The following is a 26,511-nucleotide window of genomic DNA, read 5'->3' as shown; positions in this document are numbered from 1 at the left end:
GATGCTCACATGAGCACTACTGCAGGATGAAGGGTGAAGGATGTGACACCAGTCTGTTATGCCGCAGGGATGCTGGGGGCCGAGGTAAACCACGTACGTGGAGAGCGCGATGCGAGCCCTGAGCCAGGCTCCAGAGAGCATCTGCTGCCCTAGTTAGTGAAATGAATGCAGCTTTCCAATTTAATTCTGGAGAAGTTTTGAGTTCGCAACAGCATAAAGAGACAGATGCCCTGCAGAGTGCGCTGGGGGAAGTGAGTGCGACACACAGGATCGCAGTGACAAGAGGCCACAAGGCAGTGTCTAGAGCAGCGATTAAGGTGCATCTCATACAGGAGAGCGGTGCCTGGGTTCGAGTCCTACCCCCGCTTCTAACACAACTTCCTGTTAATGCATCCTGGGCGGGGGAGGGGGCGGCACAGGAGATGGGTCAAATATTTGGGTCACTGTCACCCACAGGGGATGCCTGGATGGAGTTCCAAGCTCCTGCCCAAGCTCCCTGATTTGGCCTGGTCCAACCCCAGCTACTATGGGTAACTGGGGAGAGAACCAGCGGATGGATGGGAGAGATTCTCTCTCTTTGAAATTAAAAACATAAAAATTAAAAGGGGCTAGAGGAGAGATGAAATGAATCACCCAAGGAAAGACTTGGCACTCTGGAGGGCTCAGAAGGTTAAGGTCAAGGACTAGGAGCTGCCCGGGGCTGCCTGGAAAAGTGGCTGGGGTTTGTCTTGAATAGGCATCAGAGGGCTGGCGTCAAGATTTTGGTAAGTCAGTACTGTAGTTTGCCTGGAGAGATACTTTCTACCTGACACATGCCCTCTGGTTGGTAAGGAGTCAGCTATAGTTGTTGAAAAGAAAGACATCCTCTTCAGGGGAACCCTAATTTATCAGCCCACTCCACGGGCCACCCGTCATTTGCTACATAGATAATGCAAAGGGGAAAAGACAAAGATTCCCAAGTCAACCACCAAGGGAAGAGCCACGGATGTGGCACCTGCGTGGACAGCCTGGTCTCTGGCAGTGATGGAGGTGGGGTGGGGGAGCCCTCTGGGAAGGACCACCCCGCCTCCCTGCACCAAACACAGCATGAGCCCAGCGAGCAACCATGACATCCGGGCCTCAGCAAGGCACTTGGGCCGCACCTGAGACGAACCACAATGCTTTCCTTCCAGATTTCAAGCCTGGCCTTTGCAAAGAAGAGGATTCCCCAGGTACAATGATTTCAAGAACCTGAACCTGGGGGTCCCAGGCTGGGTTTCAGAGTAGGGATTAGACGGTGGTCTATGAACTTTCCTCTGATTCTTAAAACTTTGCAACGGGGCAGAACCACCGGGTTTGCTCAACCAGGACCTTGAAGAACGAGGCAAAAAACTTTACAGTGACTGTCCACCAGCTACCTCTCAACCTGCCTGATGGATTCCTCTTGCTGCCCTTCAAGTCTCTGTTGATTCTGCTTGCTCATGCCTTCGGCTGTGTCTTACCTGGGATTTTAACAGCACCCACATAAGCTTTCACCGGGCTTCCTGTGTGGCTTGGATGCCTGTATGCATGTGTAAGAGAGTTCTCCTGGTGCTTACACACATGGGTAGGGCATGAGAGATTACTCGAGTTTAGACCACTAACTCCACGCGCTTATGCTTTTGTCTATATTGTGTGGGACCATTTCACTGCGTAAGTCCCCTCTGAGATTAAATAACTCCATTAGATACAGTAACAGTGGAAGCATCATTCATTGCAAAACATCCCATCAGCAAATCATGCTCTGGAAGCCTAGATGTCCCAAGCGATGGAGTGATGGGTGAATGTGAAAATCACTGTAATTCCATGAGGGCAGGAAGCAAAGGATTTACAGAGCGAGAGACAGCTGGCTCTGTGGGGTTTTTTTTGTCTTCAGATTGGTACAACTCAGGTGACTGTTAAGCGCGTGCTTTTTCAGAAGCAGGGATGGAAGGCGGCTGGCCCGCATGCCTGGGCCAGTGCCACCCAAGCTGTGCACAGAGCCCGGGGCCATTCCACAGGACTCTGCCTCCCACAGGGTGGGGGAAACAGCATGCAGTTTCACACGGCCAGGTCAGCTATGGCCACGCCTGTTTCGAATGTGGTGCACCCATGAGCAGAGGAGGAGGGGGAAGAAGGGGAGGCGCAGAGGCGGCAAGGGCAGTCTCGGGCGGGAATCGGCTCACCTGGAATTACAGAGATAGTTTTCAAAGCTCGGAGAACCCTGAATGTTCTCAGCGCTGAGACATTGCCCAGGTCCACAAACTCTGTCACATATCTGCAGTGAGGGAGGTCACACGCAGACACCAATGACAAACACAGACACGGACACAGACGACCAGAAGAAGAACACGATGGAAACGAAACAAAACCACGAAAACAAAACCACAGCGAAAACAAAAAAGTACAATACGGTCACGTCAGGGCCCTAACCCAACACCTAACAGTAGCCCCGGGCTGTCTTACCTGGGATTACCGAAATAGTTTTCAAAGCCCTCAGTACCCTGAAAGTGCGCAGAGCTGAAACATTGCCTAGGTTTACAAACTCTGTTATATACCTGCAGAATCAAACCAAAGTTAACTTGTAATGGGACCACAGGGCGAGGCTCTCCTGATGGGGGAAAGAAAGGGTCGTCTTACACAAGCTATGAGGTCACTCTTTTTTTTTTTTTCTTAGCTTGCAAAAGCCAAATTTCATAATGCAAATATTTAAGGAACATTTCTTTTTTTTTTTTTTCCTTTTTCTTCTTCTTCTTCCCTTGGTGTTGGGAAAGAGAATTTCAAATTATAGTTGGAAAGCACTGGTAGGACCAGGGCGTTCCAGGGTTTGGTCTCAGGCCAGTGACAAGCTGATTCCAGATTAGAAAGACTTCACCGACAGTCCCTTATGCCCTTGGAGCAAAAATGAAGGCCAGGAGCTATCAGGGAGCTTATATCTCCAAGTTTTGCATATGGTTTCTTAGAAGAGGGAGACAGTTTTCTGCGGCGGGAGCCCCAGAGAATAGAGCACATTCGGGCGGCTTCCTAATTGACAATGCCAAATAAATAAATAATAAACCCAACCGTCTGCTTCTCTTACTTCTCCAAGAGCTGTGTGCAAACGCTGGCAGGCGTGTCTACGGGCGGCAGGTTAGCCTGTGACTCGCCAAAGCAAGGGCTCACGAAGTCCAGCTCGTGGGAGCGGGGCGAGGCCTGTGGAGTGCTCGATTTATCACCAGCTCCGTGCCTAGCGAGGGCGCTTACATTTCAAAGGAGCCCGGGTGTGTACTCCTGGTGCTGGAGAGCTAGCAAATGCCTTTGTACCGGGAAACACAAAGTTCCCATTTCTCAGATCTGCTGTGTACCAATCACCCGCGTTTCTCAGCTGGAAGACACCTTTTGAGCCGATGCACAAACCCAATCACAGGCACACATATTTTTTCTCAAACACACCTTCACGTGCACACACACACACACACACACACACACACACACACCCCTATGCACCACCACCTGCATCACACCCCCAAGCCACAAAACACTTTCCCACCCTGGAGATAAAAATAAGCCAGCCTGCTCATGATTCCAGCATCAGTTGAGTTTCCCAAAGTAAAACACTTGCATTGCCCCAACTGCCCAAGTCACCCAAAGTGGCTGGCACAGCAGCACGGGGGTGACACTTGTCCCCCCATGCGGTTTGATGTTCTAGTCCATCACCCTTGCGCCAAGCGCCTGTCGGATACCTTGGCTCATGTTTTGATTTTCAGATGTGTTCTGAGGTTGGCCTCACCCAGCCAGCCTCATAAAATTAACATGCAATTTTTTCAGCTGAAGGCTGATACCTAAAAAAAAAAAAATCAAGTCTTCACAGAGGCACTACCCGCCCCACTTCCCCGTGACGGGTATGCAGGCTTTGGCTGCTGCTCGAAGTAGGCACCCATGGGAATCACTCCCCATCTTCCCTGTGTGCAAACTCACACGCACACACCCAGTGGCACGACCACATGCACACAGCCCACTTGCAGAGCGGCAGCAGCAGAGGAAGCAACGAACTTACGCCATCATGATGACGCTGAAGTCCAGCCAGTTCCACGGATCCCGTAAGAAGGTGAAGCCGTCGATGCAGAAGCCTCTGGCGATGATCTTCACTAGTGACTCAAACGTGTAAATCCCTGTGAACGTGTACCTGTCGGAGACACGCGTGGGCATGAGGTGCGATTGGAACACCCTGGGGAGACTGAAGGCTGGCTGGAACTGTGGCTCCCGCGCACAGAGGTGGGCAGAGGACACAACAGCTGCTGCAGGGAGGAGGTGGCGGGGGGCACAGGTGTGGGAGTAGATGTGCTGTGGGTGCAGGTGCCACCTGCTCTCAGCACACACAACCCAAGATCTCAGGCCCCAGGAAATCACTGGGCACTGCAAAGAGGTGGGGGTGGGCAGCGGCAGATGCCCCAAGAGGTAAGAGTGTGTTCAGTCTTAGGGGAGGCAAAAAGCAACAGAAGAGAGGTCCAGGCGGTGTGGGTGGGTGGGCGTGCAGTGGGGCCACGGCTCCAGGAAGGGCAGGGATAGCGGCAGGTGAGCAGTGTCTTGTGGAGCAGGCTTCCCTTTCTGGAGGGCACTCCTAGGGCCACTTCTGAGCCCCACATGCATCCTAGTCCTCCCACCACCCCCCACTGTGTTATCAAGGGCAGCAGGGATGGATCACTTTCCCTTTGTGGCTAAAGCCCGTGGCAGAGCAAGATTCAGTGACACAGGAGCAGATCAAGAAAGCAAGCAAACTACTTACTCCACGTTCTTGGACCATTCAGGAGGGTTACTAAAAGTCATGAATACACAGTTGGTCAAAATAGTGCACATAATGATCATGCTAAACACTGTGGAGGGAAGAGTCAAGGCAGCAATTTGCAGAGAGCTCTGGCCTGGCCGGAGGGGACACCCCTGCTTCCCCTGGGACTCAGGAACCTGGGGGCAGGTGGAGAAAGGCCAAGGGGCAACAGGGAAGGCCACATGTGCACCCCTCCTGATGACCAGGAGCCTGAGTGCAGGGACGCCAGGGCAGCCTCTCTGCTTGGCTTCAGATCCCGCTCGTTGCCACTTCCCACCTGACCTGCGGAGGGCGCCACGGGTACCTCCACCTGTGCACTTGGGCCATCAGAAAACCTCCCACTCCAACAGCCTCCTGATTCCTCGGGTGAGAGGATAAATTAATCCTAGACCATCAGCACTCCTGTGTGGTTGCACTAATGAGCTCACATCACGAATTACTGGCAAATCTGCGTGTAATTAGTGGTTTGCTCCCCTCCGCCCCTTCCGCTTCTAACAGAGCAGAACTGTCACCGGGGAGAGGAGGGCTCCAGGCAACGTGCCATGGAGGAACTGACTGTGCCAAGTCCGTCTGGTGGGGGGTCCCGTGGACCCCTGAGAAGCAGGCAGCGTGACAAAGAGCTCACGCTCTCCTCGAGCGCCCAGCGATGCTGATGGACAGCACAGCACTTTACTGCCGTTTCCGCTCCTCCTGGGATCCTTCTCAGCCTTCCCTGTGATGTCTGTCTGCTGAGAAAAAAAAAAAAAAACCCTCTGGGGCTGCGGGAGTGACTCAGACCGTGCCGCAACGCACCTGTTGCTCCGTCTTCCTGGCTAACGGCACTCATTGTCTACCCTACGCGTGGGGTTTTAGGAAGGGATATCGTTCTTGCGGCTGGGTTTGTCTTCAGCGACCAAGAACATGATCTTTAGAACGAGAAAGGGAAAAGCACTTGCATCTTCTGATCCAGCCGAAAGCAAAGAGGGCTACTCTGAACTACGGATTTCTTTACCTACCCTGGCCTTCGTAACCGCAGAATTTTGAAGCAGGTTGTGGAATCCTAAGTAAATGTGGCCAAAACTTACTAAATTAAGATACGGTCTTCTCTGAAGCACAGTACTGTTCAATACCAACTATTGGAGTTTAAAAGTTGCTCTACAGGGCCCGGTGCCACATCCTAGTGGCTAAAGTCCTCTCCTTGTGTGCACCGGGATCCCATATGGGCACTGGTTTGTGTCTTTGCTGCTCTCCTTCCCATCCAGCTCCCTGCCTGTTGCCTGGGAAAGTAGCAGAGGATGGCCCAAAGCTTTAGGATCTTGCACCCGTGTGGGAGACCCAGAAGAAGCTCCTGGCTTCAGACTGGCTCAGCACCAACCGTTGCAGCCGCTTGGGGAGTAACCCGGTGGATGGAAGATCTTTCTCTCTGTTTCTCCTTCACTCTGTGGATGTGACTTCCCAATTTTTAAGTTGCTATACAAAGTCGCTAAGGCCATCACATACCATTTTCGTATGTCGTATGTACTTCTATTAATAAGATACAAAAGGCCGAACAGGAACAAATGGGCGAAGTTCTGTAACAGTAACAGAAAAGCTTCATGCTGGTCTGAACCTGGTGCCTACACTGCTTCGTCTACACTGCTTCGCTAAGGAGGCTCTTCCTTCTGGAACCTCTCTTGGGACATTTTCAAGCCCACACCTCAAGGTATCCAAACACTTCCAGGCAATTCCCTGAGGCATTCATTCTACTCCTAGGCACTCGGGGATGTAGCTTTCAGCAGTTTCAATACTGTATCTTAATACAGGAACTAGCTGGACCCTCTGTCATGGCGAGAATCACTTAAAAAAAAAAGTTACGACTTCAATGAAAGGTTGCTTTCTTCTCATCCCTCATAATGATACCAGTAAAAATCCCAGATTCCCACAGCACACATCCCACGAGGAAAAGAACTTGCTGAAGCTCCACTTGGGGAATCTGGCAGGAGCTGGCTCTTAACACGTCTCACTGGTAGAAGCAGCAAGCACACTACTTACAAAGCAAATAAACAAAACAACAAAACTCCACCCACTGATCTGGGAGGCACGGACCCGCCACCATCACTCCACTCACTGCACATCTGCAGAAAAGGATATGAATGTATCAAAATTTTAATAGCTATTCTTCTTATCAGGTTAAAAGGGCTTAAAATGTACAAGGCAGGCGTGGCACTAAATCTGAAGAGAGTTTTTCCTCTGTTTAATACTACAAAGGTCTGTGGAGAAAGAAAAAGAGAGAAACCATTAAACATGGCCAGGAATCACCAGAAGAAACCACATCTTTTTTTTTTTTTCAGGGAAGAAACAAACTCAAAAGTACTTAACATTTTTTTTACTGCCCAATCTGTGTTTTAAGGCAGGAAACTTAAGACAAGGCCATTTCTTCGTCTCCCACCTCCCACCCATGCCCAGCTCCAGGTTATACAAACCAAGGGTTCCTGGTCTGAAAATCCAAACCCTGACACAGTCCAGAATCTGAAGTTTTCTGCTATTCAGAAAGTGCTCAAATTCAGATCATTCTAGATTTCAGATTAGGGGTGCTCACCTGGAGAGGATTTCCCATATCTGAAAACCCTGACATTGGAAACATTGCTGGCCCCAAGCAGGTTGGATAAGAGACATTCAAACTGGTGTTAGGAGCTGGCACCATCCTAGCCGTGCTACAGAAGAAACTTGGTGCTTCTAGAAGCAAGTCCCTGGATGCCACCTGAGTTATCCTTCTGGACAAGATACAGGAGTTCACTAAGAGATGCTGACTGAGCACCTTGGGGTGTGTGTGTGTGTGTGTGTGTGTGTGTGTGTTTGTGTGTGTGTGTGTGTGTGTGTGTGCGCGCGACAGTAACAAGGCAATGCTGGCCCGGCAGCTTAGTGTCTTCATAGGGAAAGCAGACAGCAAACGAACCACATCATGGGGGAAGTCAATGGTGAAATCCAGAAACTGCTAAGGGCTACGGAGAGAATACGGAGACTGCTCAGGTGAGGGGCTGGCTGGGCAGACACGGGCACAGTTCGAAATATAGTTTTGAGCAGACTTTCTGCAAGAGGGATGGTTCTTCACTCAGCCTGCCCAGCCTGGTGGTTAAGATGCTCCACCTTCAGCCTCACTGAAAATCACCCCAGTCACACATCCAAGGGGATCTTCCCACACAGCCGCACTAGCTCCTGTCCCCGGAACAGGTCAGTGTGCTGCTGAACTTCAGCCTTGGTTCACATGTTTTATCTTACTCAGAATGAATGTCTTGCTCTGCAAATTGGGTTCAGTTATTATTATTTTTAAGCATCTATGTCCAGTCTCGTGCCAAGAAAACTGTTCTTCCAGGGAAGACATACATGTGACCTGATTTTTCAGATGCAGCAAAGGACAACTTTCAGAAAACAACAAGAGCAGAGGGATAGCAGCAGGGAGAGTCAGAAAGCTGACAGGTGCTCACAGGGTAGCTAATATTTGGAAGAGGGCTTAAAGGGATCAAGGGAAGGGCCGGTGCTGCACCAGAGAGGAGCCACCATTTGCAATGCCAGCATCCTGTATCAGAGCGTGGGTTCAAGTCCTGGCTGCTCAGCTTCCAACCCAAGCTTCCTACTAATGCACGGGAGGCATGGAAGATGGCGCAAGTGCCTGCACTGCTTACCCACCACATGTGAGACCTGAATGGAGTTCAGGGTTCTGGCCTGGCCCAGCCCAGGCTATTGCAACTATTTGGGAGAGTGAATCAGCAGATGGAAGATCTCTCTCTCTCTGCCATTCAGCCTTTCAAATAAACATGTAAGTGAATCTTTTTTTTTTTTTAAGGCAAAAAGGGGATAAAGAGAACTCAGTTGGGCAGATAAAGCGGGATGAGATGGCAAGAATGCATCTAAGTTCAGCTTGTTCTCAGGCAACCGGCCAGGACTTCCATGCTGATGAAGAACAAGGTGGGTAAGCAGTGCAGGAGACTGTACTGCTGGAGGGAGTGCATAAGGCCCTTGGTTTGTGCCTGTCCAAGGGGACAGCCCACGGATGCCCTGTGGGAGGGACAGAGCCAATGGCCAAATGCCTACCACTTTGAGTCACTTGTTATTGTTCCAACTCAGAGCCATGTATGTTCATAATCGTATTTCAAAGGCTCGTAAGATTAAGTTCCATCCCGCCAGCCAATGAGAACCTCTGCTGCCAGGTGTTTTGCATATCCTTCCAGAAAATTTCCATGTAAATACAAGCACACAGATAGATCCTTAAAAAGTCTCTTCTCTCTCTCTCTCTCTCGCTTTTTTTTTTTCCTCTCATGGGATTGTACTATAAATATTCTTCTGCACCTTGCATTAAAAAGATGAAATCCCACAAAGAAAAGCCCAGAACCAGATGGCTCCACTGATGAATCCCATTAAATGTTAAAGGAAGAATTAATAGCTCCCCCCACCCCAAATAGAGAAGCAAAGGGAATATATTCCAGTTTGTTCTGTAAGACCAGTATTACCTGGATACAAAGCCAGGCACAGACATCAGCGGAAAACATTGATTCTCACACCCTTTCTGAACGTGGGGACATCGAAGTGCTACTAAAAATGCCAGCAAGTTGAATCCAGCGACATCGTAAAAGGACACTACACTACGACCAAGAGGGACATCCCAGAAATGCAGAGGCAGGCCAGATGTGAGGATCCGCTAACAGAACACAGCAGACTCCTAAAACAACGCAGGAGCACCACAAGACCACCCTGCTGGATGCAGGGAAGCATCTGGTGAAACCAACGATTGTGCCGACCCCCAAGCCCATCTAGTCTCTCATGTGCCACTCTGACGGGGAGGGGTTCGGGTGACCTAGTGGCTAGATCGCCTTGTGGAAGGGAGAAAGGAGCCCCTGGAGAACACTATGTTAAGACAGCCACTCAGCAATGGGAGGACTGGCTCAGGTCCTGGGGCCCTCAACCCACCACGCCAGGTCTTTCCAAGAACACCCACCCGCCTAGGGAGGCATTTCCTCTTAGAAAGTCTGTGCCTGCAATGCCTGGCATACAGCAGGAACTCAATAAGTGTTCATGGATCAGCTGATGAAAAAATGCTTGTACGAGGTCAAGCAGAGGAGGAGAGAGACACCAGGAAACGGGACTCTGTGTTGTGGCTGATGTGAAACTGGGCAACCAACAGTGAGAATCGGCTCAATGTGGGGGGACCCTCCATCCTAAGGGGAGCCCCATGCGGCTTGAAGTGAAACAGACAACTGCGTTCTTCGGAGGCTGGGGGAGGGGTGTGGTGGAGGCAGGGATGGGGAAAGGTTAATCAACACGTGTGAGTGAGAGGCTACGCGGAGGTAGAGTCTGTTGATAATGACAAGGTGCTATGTTTATACACATACAATTTGAAACATTTGAGCGGACAGCTGTGTGCCCTGAACAACGTATACCCTCACCTAAATACCACACACACATGCATAAATATGCACAATTTCTTCCGTATCATTTGAAACAGCTGTAAAAACTATGCTGTTGTAAGTAGAAAGGTGTTCTCCAGGACACTTCAGTGTGCGACACGGAACTTTCACAATCTGTGTAGTAAACACTGCACCTGCCCGTCATTGTCCCTTCTAAATATCGACATCCTAGATCTTCACCAAGTATAAAACCAAGAGTCCTTTTCTCTGCCAAAAGGGGAAAAAAATATATATACCTGAGTCACACTAAACCTCCTGAAATGAAAGGGAGGCCTTCACCCTTGAAATAGCAAGCTGCACTACGTTGTATCACTAAGTATCTTTACAGATAACTTGACAGGCAGTTTTTCATAAATGCATCGTTTTGCATAATGCAAGTTAGAGCTCGGACCTGCACAAATATTCAAAGCTCAACAGCTGGCTGGTGTGGATGCGAGAGGGAGAACGGCAGCTACAGGTATCGGCAGGCTCCTCCGTGAAGGTGCGGGGAGGCATGCTGTGGGCTCCAGAACCCAAGCAGGCCCTGCGGCTGAGACTCAGCTAAGCTACCGTGGAGTATGAGTCCCTTGGGAAGCACTGCACCACATACAGGTGCGATGCAGACCCTTAAATGTCCTGCAAGTTTCACACGCCCAACTGTTGAAGAATATATGAGCTACCCTGAACGCATGGGCTGTGTGCCAACAGATGGCAGCGCTGACCTGGCAACCTGGGAGACACACTGGGGCCTGGTGGTAGCCTGAGAGCCATCTGAGCAGCTCTGCTTAAAAAAAAATGCAAACTCACAAATCCCACCTCCACGAGTGGGCGGGGTGAGGAATGTGCTTGGGTTGGGGGGAGGCGGTTCTGATGGACCAGTCTGCAGGGGGAATCCAGGAATCTGAGCTCCCTGGGGCTGGGGATCACTGGATCACTCCTTCGGCCCTAGGCCAGGTGGGCTCTCTCACCCCTGTTCTAGCTGGCCTAGGGTCTGGTGAGTGTAGGTGGGCAACTAGGTCTCTCCCTGCTCACTGGCTTACTCAACTCCCACAGCACCTGGGATTAAGTACAAGCAAGCAGCACTTTGAAGCAGAGAACCTGTTCTCATTTATCCTTTTGCATTTACATCTTTGTTGAACCCTCCTGAGCGAATTCCGCTTCCCTGGTTGAAGTCCACGGGTCCAGTCCAGGGTCCTTGAGCTGCGCTCTCCCAACGACCCTGCAGTTGCTCCGGCAGGGGGCAGCATGGAGCAAGCCGTGACACTCATGGGATGCCTTGTGGTTTCTCCCAAAGCTGTCCCTCTGTGGCTTTCACCCCTTTGTTCTTGGGTACATGACTGGTGATGGGCTGGCTTTTGTTTTGAAGCATACGGATGAATGTTGAAGCTATCTGCATGGCTGCTATGTCCCTGAAGTCACTGTTTAGACTGCTGGCACCAGTCCAGAAAGGGTCCTGCAAAGGGCACTATGTGGAATCCCTGGCTCTGCCCACATTTGGGCAGAGGATGCAAGGGCCTTCGGATTTGCAGAACACTTCTTAAGTAACAGTCGCTCAGTGCCCATCATGTCCAATAATTCGTTACCTAATCTGTCTTCAATTAGATATTCGTGAAGTCAATGAGCCAAGAGGGAAGCTGGAATTGGATTGTGGTTTGCTACCCGAGGGGACCCATGGGTTTAGAACAGCCGCCACGGAACGTGTGAGCAGCAGGCTCAGCGAGGGTGATACAATGTCCCCTGACGAGTTGGGGCATGCCATATTCATGCATGGGGCAGGGACCTCAGGAGCTGGGCCTCTCCACCTCCTAGAGGGGGACTGGGGCTTGGAACACTGGGTACAGGAGATCTGAGTGTACAAGACGTCTTTGTGGGGGATCCCGGCTAGGGCTGAAACCATGTGTGAAGGCATCAGGGTCCCACGGGTCAGAAGCTCCTCCAGAAAGCACCTGCCATCCAGCACAGCCCTGGGCAGCTGCCACAGTCACCTGTGGGCAGCTGTAAGGAACACACGGTGGCTCTGAGGCACAGACCACCTCCTAGGAGTCTCTATGGTTGTAACTGGAATTGGTGCTGACTTGGGGCCACTGTGGACCTCACATCTTACTTGCTCTGATCTCTGGAACTCCTCCGTTCATCTTAAGCTGACTTTTGTAGCCTCTAAATCCTTGTCATCCAGAACCCAATACAGAAACTTGTGTTGCCAGCATCCCATATGGGTGCTGGTTCAAGTCCGAGCTGTTCTATTTCTGATCCAGCTCCCTGCTAATGCACCTGGGAAAGCAGCTATAGCTTAAGTGCTTGGGCCCTTGAACCCATGTGGGAGACCAGGATGGAGTTTCAGACTCCTGGCTTTGGCCTGACCAAGCCCTGGCCTTTGCAGCCATTTGGGGAGTGTATGCAAGATCTTTCTCTGCTTCTCCCACTAACTCTGCCTTTCAAATACGTATTTATTTTTAAAATATCATTCTTCCACATGCATGTAATCTCTTCTAAATTAGGTGGCAGACCAGTTGTCTGCTAATCATGAGTAATCTAGCACTCACGCCTCAGTAAGTAGGTATACAGCTGGTGACAAATAAGTGCCCTTGCATAAGTCTCTTGTTTCAACACAAGGAAACATAACACCAACTCAGATTACAGTGTGGATCTGCCGACTGGGTCCCGCGAGTGGAGCCACAGCCCAGGTTGGGCAGACCCACGGGGTGTGGGACAGCTCCAGCAAAGACAAAACCTGTGTCCTGCTGACACCCAGCTGCCCTTACACACAGTGAACCAGGGGTCAGCATCTGGTGCAGTGGTCAAGATTTTCCTTGGGACACCTGTGTCCTGTATTCCAACTCCACTCCTGATGCTGGCTTCCTGCTGAAGCACCACTTGGGAGACCGTGGTTGATGGCTCAAGTACTTTAGGTCCGTGCCAACAGCTCTGGGAGAGCTGGGGGAGCCCCGGATGGAGTTCCTGGTTTCTGGCTTCAGCCTGATCCAACCTCAACCTTTGTGGGCATTCAGGAAGTAAGCCAGCTACAGCTCCATCTCTGAATTTCAAACAAAATGAACTCTTAAAAATTAAACAAAAGAAAGAATGAACTAAAGCAGAACACGGAGACACAGGCAAAATTCTCTTTCCAATGCTTCTACTTTTGCTTGAACTGTAGGGATATTCAGAATCTTCATCTCCGTGGCAGCTTTACCTACTATGCCACAGTAAGGAAAAACAATCCTTGAGGTTGGCGTTGTGGCCCAGTGTATTAAGCTACTTGTGACACTGGCATTGTCTATGGGCACCGGTTCAAGACCCAGCTGCTCCACTCACTCCCTGTTCCTGTTCTCTTCCTGCTACTGCACCTGGAAAACCAGGAGAGGCTGGCCCAAGTGCTTCGGTTCCTGCCACCGCCGTGGGAGATCTGGAAGAAGCTCCTGGCTTCTGTCTGGCCCAGCCCTGGACATTGTGGCCATGTGGGGAGCAAACCAGGGAATGGAGCATGTCTTTCTCTAACTTTCCTTCTTTTTCTTGGTAACTTTGCTTTTCAAATACATTTTTAGTCACTAATCATTTTACTTACGAGCCTTTCAGATCAACATTCAAACTCTGTGAAGAATTTTCCCTCTAGAGGGTACCCTACTATGCTGCCCTCTTGGGCACGTGTCTCACAGCATCCCTAGTCCTGTGTCCAGAAATTGAACCACAGGGGTTAAGTCACTTGCCCAAGACCACACAGCTATTCAGCAGGGATAGTCAAACCTGAGCCATGGCAGGCTGAGCCCAGGCCCTACACTCTCAATTATCACTCCACGTTGTTAGTACCTGAGCTGTGGCCACACAGACGGTGAACAAGGGGCTGGAGCCATCCCAAGGGTGCGGCTCTCCAGGCTTCCAGTGGCACGCTTTGGCCACTAGGTCCGACCCTCTGGCCCATGAAGGGCTTTGATCCACCTAATCCCTTGAACTCCCAATACAGTGCCCTGGAGATCACGGTCTGTTCCCTAAGTTTGTGTGCCTGTCTGTTGGCGGTGTTAGCTTTCCAGGTGTTTCTGCCTGCCCACTTTCACTGGATGTGCCCTTGGGACCTCATTCCCTCCAGCCCACGCTGGACACAGCTGACACCCTTCCTGCCCACATCCTGGCTGCAGGAAGCCGAACCTGGCAGAACGGCAACACGGTGCAAGGTGCACCTGCTTCATTAAGCCAACAAGAGGCTGCTCTCCAAGGCGGAGCAGGTCTGACCCTCCCCCAGGACCATCTGTGTTTGACCCACTTCCCCTCCAGCTAGCCTCTTAAGGTGTTCAGACTGCAGCTGCTCTCGGATGGAGCAAAATACAGGCCTGTTATGCAATCTGTGCTAACTCCCTGATTCACTGAACTTATATTCTCTCTCTCTCAGCACAGAGGCTTGGAGGCCACAGAGGTCTGGATTTAAGACTGTGATCTCAGGCGATTTCTTAAGGTTCGAAGGCTCAGTCCCTTATCGTTAAAGGAGGGACAATGACTGATGGCACCCACTCTACCGAGTGTGGCTATCCCAGAGCATGGACCCAATAAACACCAGGGCTGCTGTCACACCCAGCTGCCACTCCTGAGCTTTGGTTCCAAATAGGAGGTGGCCATTAAAAGACTTACATGCACATTAACTGGGATCTACCCACTTGGCACAAGCCAACAAGATGATGGTGTGTCAGCTTGGGGCACCTGTAAGGAAACATTGGTCCTTTGGCACTCTGCAAGGGAGAGGAGATCAGTGGGCACATGCTGGGAGGTGACCTGCCTCTTATGTTCTCTCCCGCTCGCTACCTTGGACATTCACTGCATTCCAGACCTCTCCTTCCGTCTGCACCATCCTTCATCCCTGAACAGCCTACCCTCTCCACTCTGATGGGAGTTGTTGTTGAAACCATACTTTAATATACACTCTAAAATATAATGTGTTTATTCAGAAGGCAGAGTCAGAAATCTTCCATTTGGTGGGTTCACCTCCCACATGCCTGCAACAGCTCGGGCTCAGCTAATCCAAAGCCAGACACCTGGAGCTCAGTCGAACCTCCCCTATGGATGGCAGAGAGCATCACTTGCTGCCTTCCAGCGTGCACTGAAGCAGCGGAGCCAGGACTTGAACCGAGGCCCTCCCACACGGAACGCAAGTGTACCAGGTAGCATCCCAACTGCTGTGCTGAACACCCACCCCGTATTTCAACAAGCTAAGGATCAGTGCAAATATCATCTCCGCCCTGGGAAAGCCCCATTCTACTCTGCCAAGCACGTTTATGTTTCCCTCCTGTGTGTCATCACAACATTTGTACCTGCTCACTACTTACAGCAGGCAACACAGGATGCTGTCATGTCTGTTTTGATCCATCAGTATTTCTCACTGAGCTCTGACATCAGTGAAGGAGGGAGCTACCTTCTGTCTCGGCTTAGCAAGCGGGATAACACGACACCCGTCCGCCGCAGGCAGGCAGTTCATAACTGCTCGTTAAATGTATTCATGTGTCTCCCAGGCGTGAAGGAATGATCTACTTTGGAGTAGGTGCCATGGTGCTGTAGGTTAAGCCACTATTCGGGACTCCCACATCCATTGACCCGCTAATGTGTACCCTAAGAAACAGCAGATGATGGCCCAGGTGCCTGGGTCCCTGCCACCCACAGGGGAGAGCTGGAAGGAGTTTCTGGACCCTTGGCTTTGGGCTAGTTCAGCCCCAACTGTTGTGGGTATTTAGGGAGTGCACCAGTGGATGGAAGATCTCTCTATACCTCTCCTTTCATCTCTGCTACTCCACCTTTCAAGGAATGTTTAGAAAAAAAAATTATTTATTTTTTTGTTTTTATTTTTATTGGAAAGGCGGATATACAGAGAGGAGAGACAGAGAGGAAGATCTTCCATCCGATGATTCACTCCCCAAGTGAGCACAACGGCCGATGCTATGCCAATCCGAAGCCAGGAGGCTCTCCTGGGTCTCCCACGCGAGTGCAGGGTCCCAAGGCTTTGGGCCGTCCTTGACTGCTTTCCCGGGCCACAAGCAGGGAGCTGGATGGGAAGCGGGGCTGCTGGGATTAGAACCGGCACCCATATGGGATTCCAGGCGTGCAAGGTGAGGACTTTAACCACTGCGCCATCGCACTGGGCCCCCCTCGCAAAAAAAAAAAAATTTTTAAATGATACAACTAAGGGCCCAGCGCAGTGGCCTAGTGGCTAATGTCCTTGCCTTGAAGGCGCTTGGATCCCGTATGGGCGCCAGTTCTAATCCCAGCAGCCCCACTTCCCATCCAGCTCCCTGCTAGTGGCCTGGGAAGGCAGTCAAGGACGACCCAAAGCCTTGGGACCCTGCACCCACGTGGGAGACCTGGAGGAAGTTCCTGGCTCCTGGCTCTGGATTGGGGCAACACCTGCTGTTGTGGTCACTTGGGGAGTGAATCATTAGATGGAAGGTCTTCCTCTCTGTCTCTCCTCCTCTCTGTATATCTGCCTTTCCAAGAAAAATAAAACAAGTCACGCCCTTGTTCAGCTACTCACTGAAACTCGTAATTTGCGTGTGAAGTCTCCCTGCCTTTTCTAGGCAACTTCGAATCATACCTTCTGAGCATACGGTGCAACACAAAAGAACTAAAAGAACCCTCTATACGACAATGCAAAACGAGTGAAGACTCTACAAATGTTAGCAGAAAACATCACCTTTGCACAGTATCTTTCTTAGGGGAGCCAAAAAAGTTCACGGAAACGCGGCTTTAAAAGGAGCTTCTGTTGGGGCACAGATTGGAAATCTAGGCGTGGTCTTTCCATAAATCACATTTTCCCCACAAACTCTTTGGAGGACCTTTTGTACTCTAGAGAGTGGTGACTGTGGACGCTGAATGCACACATCCCTGGAATGAGAACCCGACCCCATCACATCCTTGTTGAGGGCATGCAAGCAAGTCACTGTTTTTTTGAGCCAATTTTATCACTCTGTTGATATGCTCCTAATACTAGTGATCCTTGGGGACGGTAGCAATTTGGGGAGCTGATATTTAGAATTTAATATTTAGAATTTGTTTTTTTTTTTTTTTGTGCTAGGGTAGCATCAGTAAGACGGCAGATGATGGAAGATAAGCCACTTCGAGTTTCAGCTTTGAACATGCTGGTATCCGAGTAATCCAGGTAGAGCTGCCTGGTGGTGCAGGTATTGAATACTCAAGGAGTCTGGAGACAGAGCCAGGAGTCCAGCTCCTAAGACAGGATGAGATCAGCCAGGGAGAGTGTGCCAAATGGGAGGAACCCAGGCCAAGGACTGAATGGAGGGGAGTCTAGCTCCGTGGACAGGAAAGGTGCAGGAATTGAATGACAAAGAAATCTGCCCAAGAGGCAAAGCAAATCAGGCCAAGAGGTAAAGAGCTGCAAGAGCCAGGGAGCAGTCATGCAGGATTAGAGACAGAAGACCTCGCCAACAGCTTCCACTGGCCACCTGCACTCTGTCTGCCCGGGAAGATGCCATGAAGGGAGGATGCCGGCACACGGCAATGGGTGGCGACAAGCAGGTGTAAAGCAACAATGCCTGTCACCCATCCCCTGGACCCGGAGCCATCCTGACTTTGCAGCCCTCATGATGCGTCGTCAGGAAATAAGGAGTGCTTGTCTTAGTTTGCGCCTGGGACTGTGGTGGAACTGTCAGATGTGACAGGGGTGATCCTGACCTTGACACTGTCTAGCAGGGCTGTACAGAAGGAACCACAGACAAGCATCTCGTGAACTTGCAAACACTAGGAAGAGAAGTGTTGTTCTGTGTGGCGATGTTATAGTTTCACTCTCTGTCACTAAGAATGGCTGATCACCATCGGAAGATGGTCAGTGTCACTGCCATCCCGAGGCACACCTCAACATGCATGCGTGTGTTATAAAAGAACGCCCTTAACGGGTCAGCTTTCACTACAGTAAGATTTTCTAGCCCACACCTGGAGAAGCCAAGAGGCCAGCTGCAGAACTTGCTAATTGGTACACTTGGCTGGCTGAGGTGACAAGCTGGGAGCACACAGTGTGTGCTGCTGAGATGCACTCTGCCTCTCGTACACACAGCTTGGCAATCACCACGAAGAACTGAAGGCCCGAGGCACCTGCAGGCGCCCCTGCGACCCACAGTGGAGCTGAAGCGTGTCAGGCCTCTGCCTGCGTAAACATTGAAGACTAGCAAAGGGCTGCTCTCGACACAGTGACAACGCTGGCTCTTTCACTTCTCAAAGGCTCTGCATTACGTATTTTGCTTGAGATTAGGGTCTGGTACTTGCTCAAGGTCCAGTGAAGACACAGCATTGACACTTCACTGGAACCTCCAAGTTCAGTTTCTGGACCAACTTGGTGCACCCCAAACCTCTTACTGGCCCGTGTTCTCTCTCTCTACTGATTTCCTCTCTTGGTGGGAGTTATCTGTCTCCTCAAAAAGAACTAAATCCCCAGAGTCTATATGGCTTGTCTGTTTTGTCCCAAGGGCATGGAACGCATCTTGGGTACAGTGACAGTTTAATAAACTATCAAATGATGGAGTACTCAAGTCCTTCCTAATCCCACACAACCCATCCCCAACCCTGCTGATTTATCTCTAAAGTTCCAAGATTCCTCTGCTCCCCTCAACTCCTGCTTGCACTGCTCTAACTCAGACCCTCAAGACTTCACAGTTGTACTCCTGGTCCCAGTCTTGCTTCCCTCCAGGTCACTCAATGCATCCTGGTCCCTTTTACCTCCCCATGCGGCAGCTGGAACCACATGTTCTTCCTACCCTCATTCCCAGTGACTCTGGGGTGGGGAGTGCTGAGCTAGTTGAGTCCACCCTGCTGAGCGTAGCAGTGCTGGCCTGGCCCGACGTGGCTCCAGTGCAGACCTGGCCCGACGTGGCTCCAGTTATCCCTGCCTAGCCTCATCTCTCTCCCTCTGCTCCTCAGTGAGCTGCTGGATCACTTGCAAACCCAAGGAGACCTGATTTCGCTTCCATGTTCTATGCCTGCTTCTCAACACATCCATTTCTGTTGTCCTCTCTGCCTCGAGTGTACACTCTATCTCCTTTCTACAACCCGAGGCTTTGGGCAGGTGTTTGACCCAGCGGGGAAAGAGTCTGTCTCTCCTACTGGAGTGCCTGGGCCCTGCTACTGATGCCAGTGTCCTGCCAATGCACAGCTGGAGGAAGGAGGAAGAGCAGTGATGGCTCAGGTGACTGGGTTCTGATACCCACATGGGAAACTTGGGGCAAGCTGTTGGATACTCGATTCAGCCCTGCTGGCCATTGTGGGCAACTGGGCAGTGAAGCAGCAAATGGGAGTTCTCGGTCTTTCTTTCTCTAATAAAAATAAATAAAACCCAAGGCCTAATTCAGAACACTAACCTTACCATAAAACCATCCCGGCAGCCGCTGGTCAAAAGCGACACCACATTCTATGTCACCATGCCATAAGCCCCATAGAACTGAACAAAGGCCTTTATTTCCCTCAAGAGAACGGCACGTCTCACACGTGTGGGAAGTGCCCAGGACCTGTCGGTCAAGTAAAGGAGTTGCATTTTCTGAGGCAACCTACGCAGCACGCGTTCCACTTCCGCTTGCCTCCTTTCCTTTACGGTGAATGGAAGCGGGAGGGGGACCAAACTTAGGCGGGCAAGCGACGGGCAGTGAGTGTAATGAGAGTGGACTTGAAAGGGCTTAGGAGGGTCTTTGTTCTGTACATACTCGTGACTAATCAAGCAGAAGTGACTCAGGCCCTGCGCAGCGGCTGTTCCCCAATGACCTATCCCACGCCCTTGCAGAGCCTAAGGCTCCCTGAGCGCCTGCGCGGTGTTCCTCGGAAACAACCTCCCTTAGCGAATCTCGCCCCGACCCTCCTGCTCAGCTCCTAAACAAAACCAATGCTTCAGGGAAGAAAGAAACATCCTGGTCATAGTTTTTTTTTTTTTGTTTTTTCCCTTTGAGGATTCATTTTGGAAAATGAGGAGGTTTTTTTTTCCATTAGGGAAAAGGTTCCTGATGTCTTCACCCACAACTCTTAGAGAAGTGCATGGTATTTTCGTAAGCATTATCTCATGCGATTCATTCATGCAAACACTGAATGCTTACTACAGGGCAGGCACCACTGCAAATGGTGACGGCATGAGAAGAGCAGCAAGAAATAAATATAAAAGATAGAGAGTGGCAAGTACCAAGGTGGAAAAGCAGCTGGGTGGGACAACAGGCCCGGAGGGAACTTAACTGCCATCCTGAGAGACAGGTGTGTCACTACCTGTAGGCATCACCTTAACTTTCTATGGAAACCGAGATCCTTATAAATCGGTCCAGGCCATGTCCAAGGTCACTTGGAATTGGATGAGGATCCAATCAGAAGACGTTAAGGCTAGGAAAGCGGGATCTAGCTCAGGATGCCTGAATCACCTTTCCTGCCTGCTATACTCAGAGAGTAGACAAAATCCCGCCCCTGCACACCCTTAATCAATCCATCACCCCGAAAATGGCCCACATCGTCAAGGACTCTCAGAGTCGGCAAATAAAGCAACTGCAACATCCTTTTGTTTCCTTAATGTGGTTGAGGAGGGGGAAAAAGTCCCTCTTTTTAACAACAAAATTAATGATTGTTTTAAAACACTGAGTTTTTATTTCAGACAAAAAGCAGCAACTAGGTCTGTCATGGAAGAGAAGCAATGCCCGAGTCATGAGCAACACTTGAAGTCACAGGGAGCAAACACATATCCTGCTCCAACCGCCCCTCTCTGCTCTGTGCCTGCTGCAAGTCCGTGACATGGATTCAGGAAGAATTTTCCGCCTGGAGTTCCTGGGAATGTGTGTGTGTGTGTGTGTGTGTGTGTGTGTGTGTGTGTGTGTGTGTGCAACACTGAAGAGTTCTTTGCTTGAGGAAGCTGGTGGAACTCATGCGAGTGTGGTCAGGAGAAGGCTGTCAACACTGAGTTCAACCTAAAAAGTGGCTTCCTGCCCAAGACAGGGCTAAAGGGCTTAATGGATTAGCACGATTCTAAAGCAACAACTGGTGCTGCTGGAGACAAACAACTGAAGCTGTGGGGAGGAAGTGGGGTCCGCACTGGGCCCAGACGAATTGGTGGGACGTCAAAAGATGATGCGAAACAACACAACATTCAGTATTGTGTGCCAGGACTTAGTTGGAGGAGAAAGTGGGTGGGAAACACTACACTGAGAAAGACGAATGCAGGTCTCGCTCTGTGGAGCATGGCCTGCTGGCTTGGGACAAATAAGAGGCAAAGTGGGGAACAGGTGCTCTGGGCCCAGCCGGGGATGCTCCTTTGACAAGCAACAAAAGGTGGAGAGGTAAAGCTCGGAGCCGCAGCAGGTCACAGGTGCAGCTGACTGAAGGAGCAGGTCTGCTGAGCCCAGACCTGGGACAGGTTTAGGCTGCCAGAGGGCTCAGAGCAACTGTGTAGGAAGCTGTCGTACTGGCTTTCACACAAAGCCCATCCTCTTTCCAGGAGCACTGGCAGCACCTCCCAGGGACCTCCTCACAGGGGTTCCTAACAACATCGATGAGGATGGAGATTCCTGTTCTATTTGCCCACTCGGCTTCAGAAGGACCAAGCAACTGACGCTGACAGCCCAATGAACACAACATGCTGTCACAAGCGGAGGGGCAGGAGACAAGAGTTCTATCCCCGGATTCACCACAGCAGTGCCGCTGACTCCTGGCAAGCTTCATGACACCTTGTCAAATCTGCACAAAGAGGAGCAAGCGAATCAAATGGCAGCTTTTCAGGATTCTAATGGGGCCACTTGTCAGGATAAGGAACACACTCAGAGCTGGAGATGAAATGAACTTTGTGAAGCCACACAACGTCCGTCCGTCCTTCCTCCCTCCCTCCCTCCCTTCCTTCCTTCACCAACAGGTATGCATCGTATTCAAAGGCACACCAACTCGTGCTATAAACTGCATTTTGATCTGTAACACTCTCTTCCAGCAGCCAATATCAATGAAGTGAGAAGCACAGGGATATGAAGGAGCAGTTCTAAGAAATGGGAGGGACGGGGCAGGCCTCTTCCCAGCCTCTATAAGACAGCTTTTAGGAGTGTCCTGGGTCGTTTACAATTCTGCATGCTCTTAAGAAGCACTGGAGAACACTTTATGTAGCCAAGATAGAGACACTTGGAACAACAGAGATGACGAAGTCCTTAACTGGGTTGACTAGAAGGAGTGAGGGAGGGGAGTGATGGACTGAGAACGGACACTGAGGAAACGACAGATTCCACAGCAGAAAGCAGGTCATAGCATTAAAGTGTCAATAGGCCGAGGAAACGGTAGGTGGGAGATAAAAAGCAAAGGGGTTTGGGAGGGTGCTGAACACACGGGGTGGGCCTGAGACGCCTGCGGAGTTCTACCAGCCATGCACACGGAAAAGACATGGGCAGGAGAGGCAGGTGTGGAAGGGCAGCTTGTTCCAGAACACCTCTGAGTTTTTAAATTAGGGAATCCATCAAGTTAAAGACAACCTGTTCATTAAATGCAAGTGTCTCTGGTAAAGGAGCCAGCCAGAGAAAGGAGAAATGAGAATAAACTGGTAGCAGGCAGAGGGAGGGGTGGGAGGGATGGGAGGGATGGGACACTCAGATAGGACAATCCACAGGGCTTGCCCGTGGGGTCGCAGAAGCCTGGGACAGCTAAGCCAATAGCTGTCCCACACAACCTTAGGGGCTGTGTCACAACCTTGGCAGAGTGAACCACTGGCCAAGGGTTATTTAAGGCAGCCCTGGAAAAAGAGACAGGAGCATCCCCTTCAAGTGAATTCTAGCTGTACAGCTTGTTGGTTTGTAGGTTGATTCCCAGTGTGCGTCCTTGTAGCAGAGGCCTTGCTTCTTTAGCCTGGTAAGGCCTAATTAGTAAGAAGTGCTAGCAATGCCAGCGAAAGTGTGAGAACCCACTGGAGCAAGCATATTATTTTTGATTGACTGAAAAACGAGCCTTCACTCCAAAGGACAGTTAGTACTTGCCAGGACCAGCAGCGTGCCTTCTCAGCCTGGTGTCCACTTGCTGGGCCATAATCAGGAAGCTGTGCACTGACATCTTACAAACACTTCTGCATGGGGGTACATTAAATCTTTCAAAAACAAGGACCATGGGGGCTAGCTAAGTGGCTTGAAAAGCTAATCCTCTGCCTGCAGTGCAGGCAATCCATATGAGCACCAGTTCTAATCCCTGCTGTTCCATTTCTGATACAGCTCCTTGTCTACAGCCTGGGAAAGCAGTGGAGGATGGCTTAAGTCCTTGGGCCCCTGCACCCATGTAGAAAATTCAGAAGAAGCTCCTGGCTCCTGATCGGCTCAGCTTTGGCCACTGCAGCCATGTGGGGAGTGAACCAGCAAATGGAAGATTTCTTTCTCTGTCTCTTCTTTTCTGTCAGTTACATTCTGCCTCTCAAATAAAAACAAACCAATCCTTGAGAAAAGAAACAACAGGGTTACAAATACAACTAAGAGGCGAGCATGTGCAGGAACAACCCCCTTGTAGTAGGGCCAACAGACACGGTCAGGTCAGACGCTGCACCCCGACAAACTGGCTCCCCATGGAGCTCAGGCCATCTGAGGAACGACGGTGGTAACTTTGGGAGTCCTCATTCCCATGCCAGGTTGCTGACAACTGCTGGGGGCCATGGGGAGACCAGAAAGAGGTAGGGCCCAGAAAGCGGCAGGGAGCGGGGGACACAGCCACAAAGGGAAACTGGGCTTTAACAGTGAAGAGCTCTGACAATTTCTGTATCTTAAGAAGATGGAAGTTCGTGGGCATTTGCATTGAAAAAAGAATAAGGCCCCAAGGAATGAAGGGACTTGCTAAAAGTCACGAGTTTCTTCAGAGAAGTTTTTCTTTAGACTAAAAAGGAAAAATGGAAAACAACAAACCTGGAGAATTACGAACTAAAAGTTCTTACTGTATCTACTGTACTCCAGATCATGGCATGTTTTGTTACTTGTACTTCCTGGATTTCTCAGTGGAAGAGGGTTTCCTGGGGTTCCCCATTTTCTAGGATGGAACCGTGCTGGGCTACAGCTGACGGGTGTGGGTAAGGAGCACGTAGCGTCTGAATTTCCTCTGTCATCCCGGATTAAAACATTATTGCGTGGCTAGGGCCAAGTCAAGAGATGGATCTGCCTGGTCTTAACCTCTGTCGCATTTATGAGGGCATCTTTCAGTGCCATCCAACACTGAAAGATGAAGTCAAGTTGAGGGCAGTTGATAAGGGCACTTTTGTTAACAGAGTCAGTTAAGCTTTCTATTTGCAAACAGACAATTATACCAAGCCATTGCCCCTGTCACCTGGAAAACCCAAGCAATCTCTTTTAGTGACACCTGTTCCGTGCAGGGTCCCCTGGGACGGTATGTGAAGTCAGTCCTGAGGAGTGGCACCTAGGAGACTCAGTGTCTCCCCTTGCTGCCTCGTTTGGAAAACAATCATGAAAAAGAAACCTCCAGGCGTGCCCAGACACTGGCTGGGGAAATTAGGAACCCTTGGTCAAAGGAAGACAGGTGCTCTGTTTTGTTCTGTTTTCTTCATTTGTGTCCTCCTGAGGATGAACAGGACTGGTTCTAGGGCAAGAATCAATCCAGTCTCAGGGTCCTTGCGTTTCCTCCCTGGTCCATAGTACTGGTGCCTGTCCCCAATAGCTCTGCTCTGAGGTCACCGAGGGGGTTGATGACCATCAGCCTGGCCCGGCCCTTGCAGTGACCCCTTGCTGCCTGCCTGCGAGTGCCTCTGTAGGCTCTCCCTACCCTATCGCTTTTGGATTTGCAGAAACAGTTCTGCTTCACTCACAGCCTCTTTCCCACCACTGGTACAGGGCCAGAGGCTGCAGTGTTAGTCACAGAGCCAACAAACCCCATGACCCGTGAATGACCTTGGGCAGAGATGAAAACGCAAGCTCCTCCCCACAAAACAGCACCAAGACAAAAGGGGGGACCACTTATCCTTAGCACGATGGGGTGCAGTTCCTTCTCGCCCCTCTCCCCTAAGTCTGATGGGAAAAGGAGGGCGGGTAGAGGGGGACGTGGCCACTCCTCCTCCTCCTCTTCCTCCTCCACCAACTCACTTTCTGCGTCAAATAGTAAGGGTCAAAGTCCTCCAGGGGCACGGCAACCAGGCCTTGGGGGATGTCCCCGTAGATGAAAGGCAAGCTCTTCCCCGCCTCCAGGTCGCTGTTGGGCTTGGGCTTGCTGTCCTCATCGTCCTCCCGGTGGCTGCCGTCGGCCTTGGGTGGCTTCTTGAGTTTGCTCTCAGCGATGCGCCTCTCGATGTTGGCCAGCGACTCGGGGGTGAAAGGCTTGAAACTGTCAGGGCCTGGTGGTGCGAGCAGCCGCGCTGCCATCTTCTCATCCTGCAGCAGCTTCGTGCGTTAGGCTGCGTCCAGGGCAGGTCAGCTCTGCAGGGAAACAGCAACACAGTTGGCAGGCATCAACGACAGCTCTCAAAGTGGGCCATGCCCGCAGCCCCTGCTTACCACCTGGGCGACACACAGCCGCTCCCATGCCACGGCTATTATTATTGTTATGATTATTAGTATTTTTCTCTTTCCAGAAATTCTGCAGTGGCAATGCACTGGGCAGTACTCACTACCACCCTGCAGGGGTGTGGCCAGCCAGGGAATGCCTAGTAGGCCTGACATTTATTTACTTACTGCAAAAGCTGCCGGGTACAGCCACCAAAATGAAACAAAAGTCAAAACCACATTCCACACTCTCAGGGGGTTAATATGCTACACTGGTGAGACCCATGTAAAAGCCCCACAGAGAGCCAGTATGCACAGCAGTCCAGAGAGGCTCCCATCACTTTCCCTTCCTGGCGTGCCCTCCCCAGGGAACCATTCTCCCCTTTCAAGGGCAGCACAAAGGTAAACTGCCCACAATCTCAAATTTCAGTTGCAGCAAACAAAACAAGGCCCTTCAAAACTTCACAGGTGCAATACATAGATGAAGCAGCTCTCTGTCACCTGCTTGGTGATCGTTCCGTTTACCAAGTGGTAGAACATCTGACTGGAGGCATCATCCCTGGTGGGTAGGCTACCACCAAAGTGCCCTCCCCCACTGCCGTAGGAGGACTGGCCGAGGACAGCAGAGCCCAGGAACTGGATGCTGGCATCCACAGCCCGCAGCAGCCTTGTGGCCTACAAGCCACGCCCGAAAGAGGTTAGAACTGAGAAGGAGGCGGAACAGAGTCATCAAGCATCATCCCCTCCTGAGAGGGACAACTGAAGTCTCAGCATCCGAGAGCTGAAGGTCTCTAGGTTTGTGTGGCACACAGGGCACACAGAATGCCCCTTTGGGCTTGCGTCTACACAGAGTTACAGTAGAAAGGGGCAGTTCTGG

General features: G+C 50.9%; 1 protein-coding gene across 5 annotated transcripts in view; it reads right to left on the bottom strand.

Annotated features, from left to right (window-relative positions):
- SCN8A (sodium voltage-gated channel alpha subunit 8) overlaps positions 1-25,514 on the bottom strand; it is a 107,452-nt gene extending 81,938 nt beyond the window's left edge. For 3 of the 5 annotated variants that reach the window (XM_040988737.1, XM_040988744.1, XM_040988755.1), the window contains exons 1-5: positions 25,239-25,514; positions 6,911-7,029; positions 4,763-4,852; positions 4,034-4,162; positions 2,184-2,275 (exon numbers count right to left, since the gene is read on the bottom strand). In XM_040988737.1, the coding sequence (XP_040844671.1) occupies positions 2,184-2,275; positions 4,034-4,162; positions 4,763-4,852; positions 6,911-7,029; positions 25,239-25,514 (706 nt within the window). Of the gene's footprint in view, positions 1-2,183; positions 2,276-2,463; positions 2,556-4,033; positions 4,163-4,762; positions 4,853-6,910; positions 7,030-25,238 lie in introns of all 5 variants that reach the window. The other 2 variants (XM_040988750.1, XM_040988761.1) reach the window with 1 other exon arrangement.
- Between the last annotated feature and the right edge of the window lie 997 nt (positions 25,515-26,511).

The sequence above is a fragment of the Ochotona curzoniae genome, unplaced genomic scaffold, assembly GCF_017591425.1.
Source record: "Ochotona curzoniae isolate NIBS_2020 unplaced genomic scaffold, NIBS_Ocur_1.0 contig_1014, whole genome shotgun sequence".
Lineage (NCBI taxonomy): Eukaryota > Metazoa > Chordata > Mammalia > Lagomorpha > Ochotonidae > Ochotona > Ochotona curzoniae.
This window is presented reverse-complemented; position numbering and strand designations above follow the sequence as displayed.